At 35.7% G+C, this 22,624-nt stretch overlaps 1 protein-coding gene across 1 annotated transcript in view; it reads left to right on the plus strand.

Moving 5' to 3' along the window:
* The window catches only part of ubac2 (UBA domain containing 2), a 92,030-nt gene that overhangs the window by 52,183 nt on the left and 17,223 nt on the right, over positions 1-22,624 (plus strand). The window contains exons 6-7 of the mRNA XM_088604345.1: positions 4,677-4,724; positions 20,238-20,483. Coding sequence (XP_088460471.1) covers positions 4,677-4,724; positions 20,238-20,483 — 294 coding nt within the window. The remainder of the gene's footprint in view (positions 1-4,676; positions 4,725-20,237; positions 20,484-22,624) is intronic.

Raw genomic sequence — 22,624 nt, forward strand, 5'->3', positions numbered from 1 at the left:
AAATTCAGCACAGTGCAGTACGTGAATGCCAGTCAGCAGCAGTACAGACTACACAGAGCCGTCACCTCAATCAAGTAAGTGCCTGAACTTGCTGGGTATTTTGTTCCAGTCCTTAGCAATAACAGCAATTTCTTTCTCTGTGTCTATATATACAGACACCATGGTAATGGATGCTTTTTTGCTCTCCTGTATCAAAGGTGCCTATAATTTTGGAGGTGACTGTATCCCCTATGTACTGTATCTATGAAACCCATAATTAGTGTAAAGTTATTGTGGCAGACCTGTCTAGTCATGTTCTTACAACATGAAGAGATCTGCGATGATGGTAGAAAATCACAGCTGTATTCTATCTGTTCATACATTGTGACTCTAAGCACACCTGAGCAGGGACAATACCAAATGCTACATGTTAGTAAGGTATGCTAAAGTCATTTGAATGATGTCACTTCTACTAATGAAATATGCTGAAAGTTAAGAATGCAGCTTCTCTATAGCCCTTACTTTTTACTTTGCTTCAGTCTTAGGTTTAGGTGACCTTTTCTTGAATCTGTTGACCATTTTTTACACAGCGTCCAAGAAGAGATGCATGTTTTTTTTTTTAGATATTGAATTTAAATTCTAATTTAAATTCAGTTCTCATTAAAGCTAGTAAATCTTGACGTAGATTTGAAAACATCTGCCCCTGAATGATGTTTACTGTCATAAATGTACCATGGGAAAAAGTAGAGCTAAGTGAACAAGAGTAAAATCATAGTAAAGACATGGTAAAGCATAGACAGGATGGTAAAAATAAAGGGATTATATGTTTTTTTTAATTTTTTAAAAGTCTAAAAGAGAAAATTCTCAATTTACGGTTTATTCTATTTCCACGACTGGTCAGTCAAATAGTCAGTGTCTCTTTAAAATGGATTAAAGCGAAACAGAAAACCAAGAAAAATTTACATTTTGTCCTTGGGAGTCTTTATAGAGGTTAGATTCAGTCGGTAACCACTGCTCACACGCCATGTTTCACCACGTGAACTAGTTTTCTACACAGGATGTATCTAAGGCCATTGGTTATATATAGCCTGTTGCTGTAATGTTATAGTTGTATCTATTAATATAAATATGGAGTACAGGGGTTATCTTCTAAAATTAAATGCTTAAAGCCTGGCAAGTTTAAGTGGAGATTTTAATGGAAGGCTGGGAGGGATGACTGCAACCAAGTTGTCCTTCACCTTTATTATTCTAACTTGTAATCCTCCATGATGTCACTACCTGAAAATCTATACGTACCATAACAAGCCCTCTTCTCCATCTTCTTCTTTCCTTCATCATTCTCCATCCCTCTTCCAAACCCATCTCCACCTGTGCAGCTCCCCCTCGGTCAATTCCACTCTGCTTAATGGTCCTGACTTTCCTTGTCCAGAGACTAGGTGATTGACCCACTGCCAAGAGAGTGAAGCCAAAGCTTTTTATGCCTAATTTCTCTAGAAACATTCCTACTGCATTTTCTTCTTGGGTGTTGTTATTCCATGTGAACCACTGCTGCTGCAACCGCTGCACACAATTTGTTTGGGCATCAAATGTCCGCAATGCAATACAAATGTAATGCTTTTCATCTATTACATCAGCTTCTACAATAGTTAATAGTGTCCGATTTTACTAATCACAATTACTTTAGTACAATAGGTTTCACGATGATATTCAGTCTTAGTCATACTGTAGATGAGCGAATATCGCAAAATATCAGTCATTTCTAAGAAAACGTAATGTTGCTCAGCTCCCATGAGTTTTTGTATTCCCCATACAACAAACAGTTTTTGAAAACTTCCCCAAATCATATGATAAAGCCTGGGCTACTTAATCTGAGCATCTAAATTGGTAAGGTGTGGTCCTTGATTTGTAAGATGTGTACAACACAGTCGGCCTTTCTCATGAATGCTTTGAACCAGAAATGAATATCCCCGCTTTTAGACTGTATTAAACCTTACAAGACAGCAGTAGTTACAGTATCTGCAGTTGGAGTTTCCAAATTGTGGTGGTGTGCTTTGAGACGTCTGAGGTCAAGGAAGCATATCATGCAGTCTGACGGTTCTGGTTGACAGAAGGGTGAAGATACAGTAACAAGGAGACACCGCCTTGCGCCAGCTTCTGTTGATATGACTTACAGCTCTTTTAAATACTGCCACTCCCTGGGTTATTTAAGACTCAACTTACATGAATTCTGCTCTATTTTAAAGCTCCCATAGGTGCCATAACAAAATTGACTAGTTACAGAAAAATTATATTAGGTGCATAAAGAGCATTGCGGTGAGTTCACTCTGTAGATAAAAGGTGCGAAGCGTAATGAGGTCACCACCAACATCCACCAGAGTGCCATTTTACAGTCAGTCTCGCTTTGTTTATGTACATGTTTTCTCCAAATATTATGAGTAACAGGTCATATCATTTGTCCTGTACAGTACAGTGTGGGATAAGGCCATGTACAGTAACCTATTTATACATTCTCTCTTCAATGTTTCAGTTATTGTTAACTGTAGGTTTTTTTTAAATGTTTGCAATATTTGGTGTTTAATTATTGTCATTATTGGGTTTTTTCATTAAGAAAAATGAATGGAAATTCTCATGTGTTCACACAATGCATGCGTAATGCCTAGTGGAACAGAACCCTTGCTTAAGTTGGAAAATGGGTGTAAACACATTAAATTATTAATTAAATTAAATTATTATTAGTTCATTAGTAAGTGGTGAACTTAGTGAAGAAGGGATAATGAGCATATGCTGAGTTATGTTCTCGTGATTCCATGACAGTTTATTTAGGTTGGAATAGCACCTTAATGTCTATCATCCCTTTTGACTTTCAGCTGTCAGACCTACAGCCATCAATTAATTAACTAGTGTTTGATTTTCACTTGTATTAAGACTTCATTTTTAGCGTTTCTTTCAATATAATAATTCGGTATGCCAAAAAGTGCATATTTAAAGTGCAAAGCATACCAAACATAATTGTGTATTAGGTGTTGAGGCTAACAGGAAGGGAAAACACTTGGACATGGTTAAAACCTTTTCTTTTCTGATATTATATGATATTATACCACCACAGCCATTCATTTATGCTTGATTGTATGTGAGTTACTGTAGCTTTCAATTTCTAAAGCCACTTTTTCTTAAGTTGTAAAATAACTCTGATTTATTAGGGGCCTTCCACCCTGGTTCTAGATATCTTTAATTTAGCAGGTTTTATAGGTCATTATTAAATTGCAATTTCTAAAACCTTTTTAATTGTGATTAATTAAGCAGGTAATTTCTTGAACTACTGAAAGTAATGTTGAGATCATTTGAGACCCAAATCTCCAAAAGACCAGAGTTACCTTAATTGAACAGTTTACATTTTAATCCATCGTTCATTTGCACATTTCCAATCTGTAGAAACTGGTGATCTATAAATTGATTGGATTAGATTGGGTCTCTCCAGGATGAGGGTTGGAGTCCTCTGGGTAACTGAAGAGTCTTTAATTTGTATCTAGAGTTTTTGTTCAGTTAGATATGCTTTTATTAAACTATAAAATAGGTGTACGATTGGATATCAATTCCGGTCCATATTAAGGTGTGTTTTTATAACATTTTATTTAAAAATGACAGGTGCTGATAAAAGCAACCAAAAGAGATAAAGAGGTCAAATATCTTCCTCTCATTTCTATAGTCACTTTTTATGTTTCTTAAATTCTTGTGAAAATTTAAACTAAATATAATTTAACCTGGTAGCATACAGTACATTTGTAATCATAAAAAATACCATTATGCAGCATTCGCTTTCCATAAATTGTAATAGATATGTTGATGTATTGAAATCTGACTTTGATAGCAGTGTTTTGCCACAGATCCCTTTGATAGTTTTTCCCCACAGATGATGCTTGCCTACAGTTGACAGTAATGCAACTGCTTACCCTTCCAAGCTAAAATGTCAGTGGTTTGTGCGTTATCACACTGGCCTTCATGGTAGATGGTATTATATAGGGCTACTGTAAATAGTAAACCATGATATTTAGAAGCATAATCTCAAATTTTCCCTGTTAACTTTATATGCAAATTATTTGCACTGTAGATTTCAAGAATTACAGTGGTTAGTGCCACTCGTACTATGTTACATTTGATTGTAAAAACTTGTAATGGAATCTGAAACTGAAGATCTCAAAAAGCCCTGGTCATTAACAGCCTGTCTTGGGTTAACAGGCCTTCAGCTTCACATGCTCTGAGATCAGGAAAACATGCAAGAAATGAAAGGTGTGGCATTGACATTTCCCTCATTAAACCCACTTCATTAAACCCAACTGGCCTAACTTCCTGCCCCACTATAAATTGAACCCGCCCTTCCCAGGTTTTCTGATTTGGCTTTCCTTCCACGCCCACAGAATTTCCCTTGTAGCAGCACCTTGACTCACTCCATGTAAGGCATACTGACGATCTCTTCATGGTGACCACATGGCCAGGTAGATGATCACAACTCTGCCAACACCGTTAATGCCAAAGCATTTCATGATCTCTTGTAGAGCCAAGTCAAGTCATAAAGCTGAATGATGTTATTGAAACCTCCATAACATAACGATCAGTGCATCCATTGTAGTGTGATTTGTAGTGCTGTTCTGGCATACACATTTAGAATATCTCTAATTTTTATTTTCTTCATTTTATAGCTCTTAACATCAAGCTCTGTCATGTGGATCAATGCAGTCAGTGGGCTGGTAAGTATATTAAAATATTACTGTATATACTGTACCATACTGTATTTGGGTAAAATGGTGGGCTTCATTAAAATCTTTACTTGAGGAGGATTAGGTTAATGAAACAAAAGCCTTTGTCAATGTTGCAGATGTTAGATAGGCTTTTGTTTCTCCTTGTTTATTCTGTATAATTAATTTAGTTATGTAAGTTTTTCAGTAGAATGATTTTGGTTCCTGTATCTGCTGTTTAAAACAGTCTCTGAATTCTGCAGTTTATAAAATAAATTTTTTCTTCATAGACAATCAATTTGTATTTGTGGTCATGAGGTTTATATGAATACAAATTACAATATAATTCCATATCATTTATTATTTTGAAACTTTGGATCAGATTTTAAACAAAAACTGATATTTTGTTCAACCGAGTGACCATACAAATTGGGACATTATAATGTTCACTATTTGGTTGCATATCTATTTAAGGCAACAGTATTAGTGTATAATGTTAGCAAACCATTGACCTCACCAAACTCTTTGAGATGCTTTGCCAAGTCTTTGCCGAAGCCGCTTGGAGTTGCTGTAGCCACTTGCCTCTTCTTGCATGTAAAATACCTGACCAATTGAATTTAAATGTGGAGATTGACTTAGCCTGTAAAAGATTTTTTACTTTTTACTCATGATTAACTCTTTGGTTGCATTGGTTGGATGTCTTGGCTCATTTTCCTGTCATTGAAGTACCGCTCAATATATATGGAAGTATTTTGTTCTACATAAGCAGACAAAATGTTTCTATAAACTTTTGGTGTTCTGGTGCTCCTGGCATTAGTTACGTAATCAATAAAAAGGAGTGAGACAGATCTATAGGTGGTCATGGAGGCCCAGGCCATGGATTTACCTTCACCATGCTTCACAGATGAGGTGGTGTTCTTTGGGGCATCTGCAAATTATTTCTCCCTCCACAGTTGAACCTTTCCATCACCTTGGTAAACATTCTGGTTAGTTTTATTTCTTCTTAGCATTAAGCACATTCTAATCTAGTTTTTCTTGCACTGGTATTGATAAGAGGTTTGTGGTTTTTTAATACCATCACTCCAGCAGTGTAGAGATTGGAAGTATTTTTTTAATGTTGTTTCAGGGTTTTGTTGTGATAGCTCTGTTACTTGTTATGATATAACTGAAGATGCTACAAAGTCTTGCCTGATTGGTAGTGGTTTCTTTCTTATTATATTCCAAATTGTTAATTTTCATATATCCAGTTTTTGTGCTTCTCATTTTAAATGAGGATTCATTTTCTTTTAGCTTCATCATTCAAAGATGTTTAGTTTCAGTTTGACCTTTGACTATGCAGTATATCGAAACACTGAAGTCAACACAGACAGATTGATAGAATGATGACAAATCTAGGTGATCTTAATTATCCAATAGCAAACAGGTTCTAACTGGTGAAAGCTTTATTCTGTAACAATACTGAAATAAAGGGTTCTCTCATGGAGACACAACAGGAAATAAACACCCTGAACCTTATTTATTAACAACTTTTGTTGTAATCAATTGTGAAACATTTACCAACAGTCCGTCTGACAAAAGGAGAAGGCAGTAAAATGTTGGTACAGTATGTCTAGAAATATAGCTAATAAAAACAGAACACCCCACAAAATAAGTGGTTAGTGCACTGTCTTCATTTCAGTGTGCAACAGTGGGTGTTACTGGAAAAAAAAATTACAATGAGGAGGTGGATATTGTGCAAAAAAGAATCCCATTTGAAGTGATCAGCTGTATTCCTCAGAGCATTTGTAAGGAGCCTGTTGAGTTTTCAGTTCACAGAGGCCGTAGATTTGAGATTTTATTCCATCTGTTGTTTATCTGGTATCTCTAAAGTGCCGCCCTTCCCCCATGATGCATCCTGTGCCTGCCAGGTTGGGCTCCAGCTCGCTGTACACATCTACAGATAAAGCAGTTGCTAAAATTAGATGGTTAAATGGATTTTCTTAACTGGTAACAAAGATCTTCTGTTGTATTATTACTTAAGAAGTCTTGTTTTCTTGTTTTTAAATCACCTAATTATTACATTTTCCTATAACTTTAACAAAGCTATATTTCATCAGCATATGGACTGTTTTTATTTCTATTCCACCTGCCTTGTGCAGTTCTACAAAGTTCAGAAAATGGTTTGTTCCTCCACTTTTGGATCTTCATCAGTGCCATTGAATGATGTCAAGTAGCAATGTGAATCTTGTTCATTTGAAGACGAAGAAATTAAAACAATTACAAGTAACACCTAAACCATCATATATCAGGGTTTCGGTATGGGAATTTCTGTTAGAGAAATGCGACTGCAGGTCATTTTGTAGAGAGAAAGGGGAATTCATTCTCAACCACATTATTTAAAGTATGCTCAGAGGCATGAGTAATCAGTAACATAATAAAAAAAATAATTTAAATTCTAGTAAACTAGTAAATTTTGGCAACATACACTTATTGGCAGTCCAATATCGCTACTCCAAAATACACTGTCTCTGTGGCCTTTCTAGTACGTTCTACAATTTTACTGTCTCTTTATATAAATTTTATTTCTCTATCCTATCATTCTATCTACATTTTTAATTGTTTCCCCACAGCATTTGCTACATAAAACCCACAAAATTGCATCTTGTACTTCCAGTTAACATTATTCTCTTACCAATATGAGTTCAATTTGTGCATTCAAGTTTGATTAAACATATTTAGTTTAAAAAAAAACTGTCCATACCTTTTTAATCCTACAAAATATAACATCGCTGGAAGAGTTAATTTTAGCAAAATATCTCTAAATATTTATTGTGGAAGATTCTTACTATCAAAGTAGTGGGCCATACTACAAAAAAACTATTTTTTTATTAATCCTGTAGAAAGAAATAATATTTGAACATCATTACTATATATATATACAATAGTGTGATTCAGTTACCTTTTGCTGGACTCATATTAGGTAGTCAATACCCCCGGAGTGCATGCAAATGTTGGAAGATTTAGGGCTGGAATATAGAAATTGGTCAGTCTAGTTGTACAGAAATCTTAATAAATGAATAAGGTTTTGTTTACTTGAAGAATAATGTGACGACAATGTAACTTTATGAGCAGATGTTTTAATGTGAAAAAAGATTACAATTAAAGGAGAGAAGCTTTGACAGTTGTGGTTCATGGATATGACCGACCACAACATCAGTAGGTTTTGCGCGGGAGCTGACTGTTTCAATCTCCAGATTTCCAGTGTTGGGTATGTTTAGAGTATGTCACTGACACCTCTACACAACGCTCTCACTGATACTCACTTCCCCTTTCATATCATCAGATTGTTATTCATTTTTTCCAGAATCTAATTTGATGTTTTATGGGGGATGACACTGTGCGTAAGTTCAGGTCTTTGGTTTCAGTTCTTTAAAATCTTCTCTTTAATTTTTCGCTTCAGATCATCTCTGCGTTGTTATTATTATTCAAGTTTTATTTTCCTTTTCACAAATGCCAGGATGTGGTCTTAACAGAAAAGGTAATGACAGTACTCCTGAGACTGAACTTATGTAAAATGAGCCTCCTACTTGAATGTGAAAGTGCAGTTCCAACTGACATTTAAAGTAACATCACATTCCCTATGTACTTGACTGGAGAATTATCAACTACTCCCTTCATATTTTCAGAAAATTAGGTACCTGTGGATATATATTGGATTTTTTGGGAAAAAGTAAAGTTTATGCACTATTTTAATTAGTGATGTTATCTTCGGTTACTGACCTGCTTCATCCACTTAAAGGAGCAGATTAAATTATATACCAGACAGTTTCAAGGGTAGCATTACTTTTCAAAAAATGAAGGAAGGCATTCTTGAAATTAATCTGTTGCTGTGATACTAATAATTAGCGGCTACTGTGATGTGATTTTGGTACACATACTGTATAGGATTTATAGAAGTCATAGCTCAGTTTATTTTTATAAAGTGTGTTTCAGGAAAAGAATGTGCAGCACTTAAAACAAAATTTAAAAAAAACATTGTAAACAAAGGAAGAACAAAAGACTGAAAAAGTTAAGTTGTATAAAAATAAAAACAATGCCAAGAAACAATAGGAACAGAAATCACCAAGAAGAACTAGAAAACTAAATCAAGACCAAGAATGGAGCGTTGTGGAACACCACCAGTGGCGTCAGTCAGAAAGTAACTGTCTTCCTCAATGTATCTGCCTGAAACCTGTTTAACAAGCAGCAGGGAAAACCAGACAGTTTCTAAGACTATAATTTCAAATAAGTTAAAAAATATAGTATGTTCTCTGTTCGATGGAAATTCTATTCTATCAGATGGAAATAATTGTCTGGGCAAAAAAGCATAACAGAGTTATTCTTCAACACTTGTGTTGAAGACCAGTGTAAGGGTGGATGTTTTTTTAAATGTGTGACCAAACAAAGACATGCCTGTTCAAAGGTGTTGCTATCAGTCTGCAAAACACGCTGGGTGTGAGACTGAACCAGTGTAGAATTAAGTTACAGTAGTAAGAATAGTGGGGTAAATTATTGTCTTTTTATCTATCAATGGGATTAAATTTATGATTTGTGTGATATACACTGTATAGTAGTTTATGTGCATGTGCTTAAAGAAATCATGTTAAACGATACAAAATAACAATAAGAGTTGTATTATTACTAGTTGTTCTGATTGTTATTTATATGTTAGAAACAGGATTGGGGAAAGTTACCTTTAATTAACAACATTTGGGGAATACTGTATTTTTAACAGGTAATGTTTTGTTTTACATAGTAACTATATACACAGTACATTACTGATTGAAGATTACTGTTAGTAATTAATTTTTTATATTAATTTCCCAATGCCTTGTTATTTAAAAAAAAATATGTTACACAACCTGTAAATGAATAATAGTATTGTTTACTATTTCCCTAACATCATATTAAAAAGCTTACTGAGGTGAAATGTTGATTTGGGATTCAGTGTGAATTTGGAAATCAGTTGAGCCTCCTAAGCTCCCTGTTGATAAAATACTAACAAACCCCAGTAAAGGCACCTGCGATAAAGAAAGAACGTTTATTAACATTTTGTCTTTATCCTGCTTGGTTTGAGGGATGGACATGGAAGTCACACACCCCTGTGAAAATCCAAACAAACTTCTGCACTGATGGTGATGTTGTAATGGAGCGATATTGGCATGATGAACACTGGGAAGTGGTAGTCTAGAGGCCCGTGCTGGAGAGGAGACAGGTGCATGTTGGAGCTGTCATAAGAACATATGAGGAGGCCATTCTGTACATCTAGCCCCTTCTTTAGTTAGATGCTAAGTGATTAAAGGATCGAGCCATTTCTTGAAAGAAGGCCTGGCATCAGTTCAGCAACATGGCTGGGGAGTTTGTACCAGACTCCCACAATCCTTTGGAGAATAGGGCAAGCAAAGTGGGTGCTGCCTACTTTGTTAAAATAGAACTGAGTACGATTTTGCATTAACCTTTGTTTTCACACCTTTGCACTTTCTGCCTAGTTTAAACGTTTCCGACTAATAATAATACAACATTTGTTCTCTTATTCTAGAGCGCGATGACAAGACAAGAGGCAGCAATGTACTCTCCCCTTTTTATTACTGAACTTGAGCTGTTCTGCTCAGTCGGGCAAGTGTGTTCCAATCTAATAGTCTTAAAAAGGGGTGTGAAAAAAACACAGGGTGTTGCTGCCTTCACAGTGTCACCTGACTTCACTTATTTAATTGCACAGATGATACTATAGTGTGCTACCGGCAGAACAAATGCCGTGTGGAAAGCAGATTTTCTCTGCCTTTATGGGCATGTCCTTGAATTACCACTTTTAATATCCAATTAAGCAACAGCAAAAAAAAGCTCAACTAACAAGTTTAGTCCCCAAAACAGAATTTCCAGCATTTCAAGCAAAGCAGTGAGTGACATCAAATAATATGTAAGTTCAATTGTCACAGATTTTCAAAATAAAAACCCTCTTTCTGTCACAGTGGGTTTGCTTTGTTAATATGTAAGAGGTGAGGTTAGCCAGCAACAACAGTGCTCGGTACTCTGAAAATACCTTGAAACATCTGAGGTGAAATCAGTTACCACAGAAGTATGTTTTTACAGGTTTGGTGAGTAAATGTTTAAAGAACAGTGACTTATTAACTATAGATGCAGGCATTTATTAACATTAATTAAATCACTAATACTGTATAACTTTATATGACATTCTTTTCAGAACAGTAATAACCATGAATTTGACAGGGAGGTCAGATGATAGACATTGAATCTAGAGCCATCCGTATGCTGACTCATGTAATAACATATACTTTCACTCCTTTCCAGCTGTATGTATAATTATAATACTACTATAATTCTACCATTTGAGTTCAATGTGAATAATTAGCCCACCCACTGACCTAGTGTTCTGTAAATGTATTGGATGAAAATACACTGTCACATAGTTTTTACTTGTGTCCCCTGGTTCATGTTTCACCATTTGATTTGTTTGTACAGTATGTAGTTACAGACCATGAAGACTTCAGTTTGTATATTTTACTCACTATATCAACCACACAACCATGGTTTACCCAGCCACAGGAACTTTCTGTTCCTCAAAGTCTTACCAAGTTCTAATTCAAGTCATACAAATCCTCTGCCAAATTTGAGTATTCTGTTTTGTTAGAGATCAATCTGAGCTACAGTAGCTCTTTGAAACACATTTGTGGGTTTGTTTTTGGTGACTGTCTCCTTCCTCTTGCAAACAAGCCTGCGTTTAGGAACTGGGTCAGATGTAGGCCAGCATCAGCACACATAGATTCAAGGTGGGGCTTATACATGGAAGACACAATAGGAAATAGGTTCAAATTTATTTATTTTTTATTTATGAGCAGTCAGTAATGCCATTGCCCATGGCAGTTTCTGCACCAGCAGGGCTCAACCTGTGTTCTTATGAACTGCTTTTTGGCTGGAACTGCTGGAATGGCAGGACTTTTGTTTTTTTTTCTTAGAATTGCAGTATTTTAAAACGTGTAATAAGCGGTGCAGATATTTTTTAAAACAGCACACACGCATAGTATCTAACCACCCTTTTATTTTTGTTCATTATTTTTTTCTAGTTTAATATTTAGTATCTATATTGCTTCTTGGCACTGGTCATCCACCATCTACAGTATATATAGTAAAATAAAGAGTACAAACATGTTTTTTTCACACCAACATCTCTATACAACAGAATTAAAATGTACAGTATTTATGATCATGTATTAAAAAGTTGACTCCATTCAAGGATTTTAGGGCTTGCATGCATTCCTGGTTCAGTTATTCTAGTATCATTGCATATGATTTGGCTGCTAAGTGTTCGTGGTTCATTGACAGCATTTGCACACTGCATTTTGAATTTGTTTGCCAAAAAAGTTGTGAACTAGTTGACAATCTTTGGTATTTTAGTGTGGTAGTTGTGCTCTTCTAAGTGTTTAATATTAATACTTGATAAACATATATTCATTGAGTGAACACCTAAAAAAAAGCAATGGGAGAAGAGGGGAATCCAGTGGGCATTTTGCATTGCTTATTAGATAAATCCAGATTTCTTTTTTAATCCATAGTGGGTGTTTTATCAGTGTTTATCAGTTAAAAACACAAAATGAGACGCCCTAACTATACTTTAATTAGAAAACACAGCACACTCGACAATAATTCCATTCTGCAATTATTAACCTGTACTGTATGATGAACAAGCTGAATTCAGAATGTACATTTTCAAAACCTAATGTTCATCTAAATTGAAAAGTTAAGGTATTTTCATAACTGTTTGCTGTAACTAGCAGCATACATTTCTTCATCATTCTTTTGTCTGTGAAACTGCCACACAGGATTTTGTTTTCTTCTCTATTAGAGAAAACTAAGCACAGTCTGTGCAACAGCTTGTCACAGACATTTGTAGTGATATATTCAGGAAGTACACATTTTGGGGTTCTGTGAAGAATGATCATCAGTACACGTTTACAGATGTTAGAACTGGTATTTTTTGTATTCTTTCCCAATTTAAAGAAATCACTATAAATAAAAATGTGAAACGATTTCAAAGATACTAGACTGAGAGAATGAGTCAGTAAAGTACAGATTTCTGCCCAATATATTCTTGTTTTTTTGTTGACAACCTGAATATTCAAGCATTTTCAAAACCAATATATAGCTAGGATGAGTTTTCCTGGCTGTCTAAATTGTAGCTGGACCCAAGAAGACAACTGTGCACAGATTGTTTTTGTTTTTAAAGACTAAAGTTAGGCAAGACTCTGCCCACTTCTGGGAGAGATACTCCCAACAATGCTAGGCAAAGCTCTGTTCCTCTTTCTGCACCTGGGACACTTGCTGCACAGAGCAAGCAGCTGCCAAGTTGGACCATGGACCAATCCAGCCAGTCTTGTCAGTGCGAAGTTAGAACTCATCAAGGAGATTTAGCTGCCAGATCTTTGAGTATGAAACTATTCATATTATAATTCTCAAGAGTTTAACTATTATTCCAAACATGTTTGATATTAAGGTCATGATAGTAAATGCATTTTTACTTGTATCTGAGAATATTAATATGATGTGATTATATAAGGCTGATAAAATCTATGAGGTAGACAATAACACATTATAGTTGACGTATTATAACTCTGAATTTATTAACTCCCTGTAGTCCCTGAGTTTTGTGACAATTTATTAATTTTATTAATATTGAAATGTGGATTACATATTTGTGTGATGCCATTTTTTCTTAAAATTTAAGATTTGTTTTATTTGGCTATTGATGTGCCAGTTGAGTTTAAATTTGGCATGTTTTATCAACTTTCAAACCTGCTTAAACTCAAACCTGGCTAAGGCTTTGCTCTTGTAACTCATGGACAGTTAAACAAATTCCCCTTCAGGAGCCTAAAGATACCGTACAGTGTCCTATCATCTTCCTTACCTTCCTCAGAACTGTCCACAATTTCCTTGTAGAGAGATTGCATTTTTGTGATGTGTCTGTGGGAGCAAGTCTGCTGTCTGTTGTAATGGTAGTTTATAGATGATTCACCTTGTACAAATATGGTCAAACACTGAGGTTTGCACATTATCCAGGAAAATGGTGTATCATGGTTTTATTGTTGGTTATGCGCCCAAACTTCACCTTAGTATATATAGCACAAAACTACCTACTGTTAGTATGAAAACAACTACGTGCTTAAGTCACTAGCTTATTAATGGTATAGTACAGTGGTTAAAATGTAATAAAATACAAATAGCAATTTTCTCATCCAAGGAGATGTGAGAAACAAAAAAATCTCAGCAGTACTTTGCAAGAGCTCATCTTGTAAACTAAATCTTATAGAAACAAAAACTAGTATAGTGAGGAATTACACTTTTTACCTAATTTATTGAAACACCCTCTCATTCATAAACACCCCTGCAGTATGACATTCTGCCTAGTGTATCTCAATTTCAGCATGTCAAGAATTTTTTCAGCTTGTCGAAGTGTACTGGTCCATCATCATGTCATGGAGACAAGTTTGGTTATGGTGCCATGCTTTCAGCATGGGCTTGGCTGAAAATTGTAATGAGCAGCAACCTGGGAATCCAAGCAACGTCTCCACAGAAAAAACTATTTGGCCACGTTAAAGTCTTGATTATGGAAAGCAAATGTGTGAAAGATGCTGTTGTTGTGGACAAACTCAATATTTCCTTGGGAGCCATGCTGAGAATCGAGCATGAACAGTTTTTTGTATACCTGCTGGGTACCAAAGCATCTTGTGTATGTTCACTTAAAACACACATAAGGTTCTGTTGGACTCGGACAACTTACCATGCAGAAGGGGTGCAGTTCCTCCTTGTTGAAGGAGATAAAGCATGGGTGGGTCTGAGAAACCTATATCTGCAATGTGAAGACACCTGTCAGTCCTGTCCTGAAAAGAAATCCAAGGCATTTCACATCAGTGAGAAAGCTATTGTGCTTTGGACCATCTGGGTTTCCTTTGCCAGGGTGAGTGTCAACGCTGGACCTTACTGTCTCTTTGTACTTGTAACACCAGAGCTGAAATCTGCATCCCCAATGTGGACAGTGTTTGTTGAAACAAATCTGGATTGCCATGTCAGAGCACTATTGTATGTCCTGCTACATGATAATGCCCAGATGCACTTTGCCAATGAATATTGAATATTTATTACTTGGATGATTTGTTTCTTATGAATTTCTGATTCTTCTGCCCTTTAAAACAAAAATAGCAAATCAGTGGGCCAAAAGCTGTTTCATGGGTTGCCTAGAAGCAGCTGGTGAAATCACATGTAAGTTGTAGAAATTTGGTCTTTAAAATATTATGTCAGACATCTTGCTGAGAAAGGTCAGCAGCTGTAGAAAAAATAAATGCTGCTCTGTGTTAAGTTGGTACTTTGTTGCATAGCAACAGCTACATTCAGAAATAGTGAACTTAGATTGTTTTTAGCTTTAGTAGAAGCTGTGGGATGCAGGTTTGCCCTTTGTTATACGCTAGTGATTGTGCTGTTAAGCTGTGGAAAAATGTGTTATTTCCTACAGTATGTTAATGATTCACTTTTGTTACTGCTCTTTTTGTTGAAGCAATTTTTTTTCTAATTAAACTGTCTAAAACTCTTGACTGAAGTGCTTGTAGTCCAACTTTGAAATAGTTTACTTACTAATTTGAAACTGTTGAATTAGTTATGCGATTACTTACTACATTAGTTAAGTAAATATATACTAAAGCATAAGTATAGGTGATTGTACACACTTGCAGCCTTTAAAATATGACTTTGTTTTTTTTAAATATTTTGATGAAATTGTACCAGTAAGTTAGTAAAATAATTTGACTCTGTTGCTATTATTGTTGACGGCACAATATTATAACAACATTGAACCAACAGTCTAAAGCAATATTGCTATTACTGTTGACGTGATGTTGAAAATGTCATGAACTACAGGTTTTACAGGTGGTGGCCTCTCAGCGTTCAGTGGCCACCTGGTCACCTTACATTTCTGGATTCCACTTTTGAAAAATCCAGCACATGGTTTGCAGCTGATGGCTAACTGTGGCTCCATGTGCTTGGAACAGATTTCTAGTATGATGGATCCATGGGGTTGGTTCCACCATGGGCCTAATTAGGCTTGGACACTATCAGGAAAAGTGTTGTGTCATAGTGTTGTTTTTGCCTGTTGCTGTTTACTGTAAAGTATATTATCTTGTGAGCTCTTTTTACCTTATTTATTGAAACACCCTCACATTCATTGCAGTGTGACATCCTGCACAGTCCCAATACACCTCATGAGATCAGATAGAACTTGGCATTTTGTTCCAACTTATGAGTCACAGACAGTGCACATTGTCCTGTAGTACATTTCAGCATTCATGACACCCTCTGTTTCCTCTAAAAAAAGAAGTTAAAACAGCATGTACCTTTTCCACAGTATCGCTACTATTTACTATAATAGTTAAGATATATTTAAGCGAAAGTATAGGAAATTGTGCACACATGGATTCTTTTAACATATGACTTTGTTTTTTTTATATATTTTGATGAAATTGCTCCTGTAAGTTAGTAGAATAATATGAGTCTGTTTATACTGTATGTTTTTTTTATTCCTTATTCATTTCTTTCAGTGGCAGCTGTTAGAAAAACTCTTGGCACCAAAAGTTTCAGTTTCTTTAGCCACAGAAAAGTTGAATAACAAAGCATTTCCTTTTGCACAGCTCATGCTGGTTATTGTCTTTCTCATTGCTTTTTCCTAAAATATTCACCTGTGTAATTATAGGAAAAAATGAATGGGGATTTTGAAAGATTGGGAAACCAGTTGCATCAGCCAAATGGTCTTAAATAGGTTTCTTAATCAGAGGGAAAACACATGAAAGCACATGAAACTACACAACATAAAAATATATTTATAAATATACACTGGACCTTATATGCAGACTATGTGTGATTGTAAATGTGTACATTGCACTTGAATGTTCTTTTAATGTATTTATTTGTTGTTATTTGGATGCATGTACCTAAGAACAAATAGTTAAAAACAATCAACAAGACTGTGTGAAGTCTTTAAAATAATGAAAATGACTTCTTAGCATTTTAACTGAAATATTTTAATTCCTACCAATTTCATGCTTGCGTGATTTAAAACATGTTCCACAAATTGATTGAAGCTTGGTTTGGAAATCAGTTTTTATATTTGTATTCTGTGTTCTGACAATCACCGCCAGCCTTTTCTGTTTTCTCTCTCTTTTTTGTTGTTGACATTTTAGGAAGGAGTTGATCGGTGATGTTAAGATTTTGATTAGTGTTCCAGGAAAGTTAAACTTGTTACCTTATATAGAATATGCTGTATCATTTCCTGTTGATGTCCATATAGTTTGGTTCAATATCTACACAAGTTTTGCTTTTCCATCCAATATTGTGAAAAAATATATAAAGTGCATCACTGTTGATGATTATCACTTTAACACATCGTGTTTTCATTTCTATCTGTTATTTCATAGATATGGCAACAGCTCAAAATCTTTTGGTCTCATAAAAGGGAGAATATCAGAGCAGTACGCCTCAAAGCAATGCCTGCTGTATGTCCTGCAGGCTTTTAAATCCTCATTTTACTTTATGCACTAAGTATTTAGAAAGTTTGATAATATGGCAGGAACAGGTAGATTCATAATTGTAATACACACCTTAAAAAAGCAATTGGGCACAGCTCTACTGAAATATCTTTTTGTCATTTGGCTTTTATCCTTCTTGTGTCTGTGGTTACAGAAGTGTAAATCTGTCAGCAAGTACTACTGCATTTTAACAAATTTGAATTATCTTTCTTCTTATCTTGTGCAAAAGTATTTTATATGTTTGACACAATCTTTTCTTTTTATGCCTGACAGACTGACAGATTCACAGACAAAATGGACACCAAAACTATTTACACAGAATGAGTTGCTGTGACACTCACTAGAAAACATATTTACCAATAAAAGATGTAGTCGCATCTTTCTTCAGTAAATCCTATGGAAGTTTCTTTCCTGGAAGAATCACTTGGGGTCATAGACCTCCCTATTTGTGTTGGAAATTCTAAAGGGAATATGGCATTGAAATTGACATAAAAAATAATCTTTTTTTTTTATTAGTTCTTCCCACCCTTAGAAACCAGGCCCACTTTCACAAGTTTCTAAACTTAAATGTCCCACAATGTTTTCCTATTTTAGGTCAAAAGTATATTCTTTTTGCTTTTTGGATTATACCATTTATAATTGGTTTCAAGTCAGTTATTTATCAACATCTTTTTACTAATTTTTCTTCCTGACACATTTTGAATACAATGTTCTATTAAAGTTAAAAGCTTTAATAGACAGGGAAAATCATTGATCAGTTCAATTTGTCTGGTTTCCTCGCATCTTTGGTTTTACCGAGCTCAGGTGAATACAGCCGCTGAATTAGGATGGCCTATGGTGTGGCCCATCTCCAGCTGTCGTCTCTTCTGCCTGTTTCTGAATGAGGAAGTTGTGAAATTGTGTTATTAGAGCAAGACTATATCCCAGGAGTCATTCAGCCTTCCCATGGCACATCCAGTGACTCTACAGCGCCGTTGTACATGATCCCAGTCACTAAGTTCAAGTTCACGTTTATTTTTCATTCCAGCAAGTATACAGTGGAACGAAATATCTCTCCTCCTGGTCCACGGTACAAATACAAATACAGAAAGGACACTGACATAGACATTGTAGGCAGGATACACATAGTGGAAAGTGCAGATAGTGCAAATTACAAGGCAATACATAATACAATATACACAACACACAGGGGGGATTTAAACCCTGTTTCTGGAATTGGGGTGGGTGCAAGTAGATTCCAGGGTGTTGAGGAGCCTGACAGTCTGGGGGAAGAAGCTGTTACAGAGTCTGGTTGAGCTAGGCCATACACTGCGATATCTTTTGAAGAATGATTCATTTAAATACTTCTGTTGCATTATGATACAATCCTTTTACATTGGAGCAGTGATCCAATTAATGAATGCACATTTGTTATGTTTAGATCCATTTGTATATACTGCATATATATTTCAAATATTTCTTTTTATTTTCGCATGATGTGTTGACCTTAGTGCTTAAAGTTTCTGAATATATATGTAGTTGTAAATCAATAATCATTTGCTATATTTTGCTGCCCCTAATTCTAGACAACCTATTAATAGAGGTGATAGAGGAATAGAGCACTTACTTTTTCACACAAAGATATAGAATGCTGGCTGTTGTTATTTTCAAATAAATAATGACAAAGAAGATTTTTTTGTGTGCTATTTGTCAAATGAGATTAGATATATCTTCAGTTGGGCCTCAATAAGGACTAGGAGATGAATATCGTCATGAATATCCATCTTGACATTGGCTTCAGAAATTATCCTTTGGCTTCAAGATTTGTGAAGTGCATATTATTTTATTATTTTATTTTTTCACTCAGTCAGAAGTCTTAGGATTCAACAAGTTTGTTTGGCAGTGTCTTTTGAAGTTGGTTTTGGTTTCTGGGCAGAAGTTCATTACATTTAATTGTGACACCGCACTATTTATAGCTCATTTATTGCTTGCCTTGTTGTGCTGTTTTAATGTCTTCCTTTGATTGTTCCTCAGCAGACCTATCTAACTCTTTGGTCTCAGTACTGTAGATTCCATGGTTTTATCAAATAAAGCAACTAAGCCCGCCTTGGCCTTTTCCTATGTGTTGCAATTGCTGGAGAAGATGTCAGTGCTTGTAAACAGACATATTTGTCATAAACCTGCAGTTCATCTCTTATCAGATAAAACAAACCTGGGTTGCCTGTAAACAGGATACAAATTTAAATTTAAAGGAAAATATTTCTTGGCAGAAACATATTCAGAAATGTAATAATACAACACGCTAGGAAATGTGCGGTTTATGAGTTTAGGGCACAGCACTGTGAGAGGGTGCTTAGCGCTGGGGACTATTCTGGACTTCAGTTGCATCTATGTGGAGTTTACATGTTCTCCTTGTGTCTCGGTTTTCACGTGGTGAAATACTACCTTCCAAAGTACGTCGACTGGGTTAGGTGATATAAATGTTTTCAGTTTGTGTGTGTGCTTTTCAATAAATTGGCATCCCATACCAGGTGGAAGTTACTGTAAAACATATAACCTAGTGGAAGTACATTTAAAACAGGAGGCTTATGTTAACCTAAAGGGGTTGTAGGAGTATGAAAAGCTCCCAAGCTATGCTGTTAAAGCCAATACCCTGTCTTCTTTCAAGAAACAGCTGGATGAGATCATCAAATTGATTACCTAATAACTCACTACCAAACAAGCTAGATGGGCAGAATGGCCTTTCATTTGTAGCCCTTCTCATGTTCTTCTAGGTGAAGTCCTGCCTTAAAACCTGTACTTTCATGACAGGCTCTGGGTTGCCTTGACCCTCACCAGGAAAAAGACGCTTCTGATAACAGATGGGTGGATAGATGTGTTTAGTGTGCACCTCTAAAATAATGCTGTCCAGTCATGGCCTTTGTTGTGCTTTCCTTTTTTCCAGGTCTCCGGCACGCTGTATTACTGTAACATCTTCAAGATGCAGCATATCATCTTTGTCCCACGTTGGATAGCCCGTTGCAGTTCACGTTTCCTGGAGCCCTTGTTCAAGACGCCAGAACCTTCCCATGAGTCCATGGTTGGAAGGGGAGCCACAGTGGACATCCAGCGACAACAGAGAATGGACCTGCTGGATCAACAGATGTTGCTGTCCCAGTTCACTCAGATGAGAAGAAACAGACAGCCACGGGTACACATATTACAGACACATATTGCAGATGCCTGTTTTAACCAGGAATTAAAGCAGAGGTTTGGTGGGCTCCCAAAGACAAACAGGGAGGGTTCAACATTCAAAGCAACAGTCTCTCATAAGTGCTTGACCTTTTTCTTCACTTTGCGTACGGCACGAAATCCGATTTTGTAACACTGATAAATATTTTAGAAATATTTCTAAATTGCTGTCTTCTTAAGACACTAATACAGGGAGCAAAATAAAGAAACCACCTTAGGAAGTGAATTCAGAGAAATGAAAGAAAGAAAACTGGCAGCTGAGGCAAATGAAAGCATGAAAAAAGCTAACTTGTGGTTTATAGATGTAAGATGCAGGAAGGGAACGGCAGCACCAGATTAAAGAAAAACAAGCGTTGTTCATAAAAAAGTTGTTGAAAAGTAAAAGGCTTTCAAAAGAGTTCACCTTTCCAGTTTTATTATTGAATACATCTTGTTGGCACTAGTAGCTATTTAGGCAAATAATTAGATATAAGTTGACGCAAATATGCATTGTCAAGAATCAATATGGAATTTCCTTATTATGTGTACAATACTAAATAATTTTATGGAATGCACAACATTGTTGCGACCACAAATATCCCTAACAGGCTTGGTCACTCTGTAGTCTGATAGATTTATTAATTCCGCTGTCAATATGCTATGTGCTGTACTAAGGCTAGACAATCCTTACATATTGATTAAATGGAAAAACAACAGAACAAAGTTTGCATTAGATTGTTATATTTAATAGTTTTCATATAAATTACAATGAAATCCACATTCCAATTAATCTAAACTAGTAAGAGAAAGGAAAAATAGTGAAACAATTCTCAGAACTTGGTTGCTTCAATTTTTAATTTAATCATGATATTTCAAGTAGGAAAAACACTCTTGAGTAGGGTTTTGTATAAGCTGTAGGAGGTTTGATTTTTTTTTATTCCTGCTGTTTTGGAATTGACTGTATTTGGAATCTTAAGTTTTTGTGAAGATGAAGCTTTATCATCTTCTTTCTTGCTGAGTGGGAGGCAAGAATTGTGTCTGTATATTGAAAACCACATATGTTAGTTTCAGTGTCTTCTTTCAAAAGAAGTCAGAGCCTTTCAGGAAGGATGCTACGTTAAGCTGAACAGGAAAAAAACCAGCAGCACACAAGACACCTGAAAGTTCAGTACTAACATGCCCAAATGTTTGAATTCAGTTACTGTATGTCCTTAAGTTGGTTTGGTTAAGTTGGTTGAGTTCTGCTAAACCAATTTCAGCGAGTCTGGTGTGTAGTGATATATGACTATTTTTTTAGATTGTAATTTACAATACAAAAGATACATTGGCTTAACACTCAGTATGTTACATATGAGATTTCTCTGTGTATTAACGGCTCATAGTATTGCATTGAGAACTTGCTATACACTACTACTACAACTACTGAAACTATCAATTCAGCTAGTGCGAATAGAGGAGCCTAGTGAATTTAGTGCACTGACAAATGCACACAGATGCTTAAATATTATACATCCTTATTATAAGATATTCACGATATAACCTATAGGTTATCCTATGATTGTTTCTTTGGTAAGTTCTGAATTGCATGAATTAAAAAGAGCTCAATGTTAAATCACCAGTTCTTGCCAAAGGCACATGGTCTCTGAGCATCGGCTAGACTCTCAGACCACACATAGATGTGTGGTCATAAAGATAGTGTGATTTGACACAGACATAAATTCTTGCTTCCTTGATACTTGTTTGTCTTCAAAAAGAGGGACAGCCAGGGTGATGACACTACCTAAAATTGAAACAATTTCTGAGCGATGCTTAAATAAGTCATCAGATAAAACTTGACTACCGGTTTAGGCGTGAGAACATGGCATTCTGTAAACGGTTCTTACCATGATAAGATGTTGATGAGAAAACACAACGCTGAGTCTAGAATATGGTTTGTATACTATTGCAATGTTCTCACCATGCACTGAAAGTTTCTTTACCTGCAGTGGTCATTTTGTTTTCAAATTCATATTCAGTGGTGCTTTATCCATTGCTCGAAAGAAATCAGGGTATCGGCCACAACACAATACAGTAGCTGGGAATCTTGTTTCGCATGCCCACAACCCTCTGGGTAAAGAATCG

This window comes from Lepisosteus platostomus, chromosome 2, assembly GCF_059453375.1.
Source record: "Lepisosteus platostomus isolate fLepPlt1 chromosome 2, fLepPlt1.hap1, whole genome shotgun sequence".
NCBI lineage: Eukaryota > Metazoa > Chordata > Actinopteri > Semionotiformes > Lepisosteidae > Lepisosteus > Lepisosteus platostomus.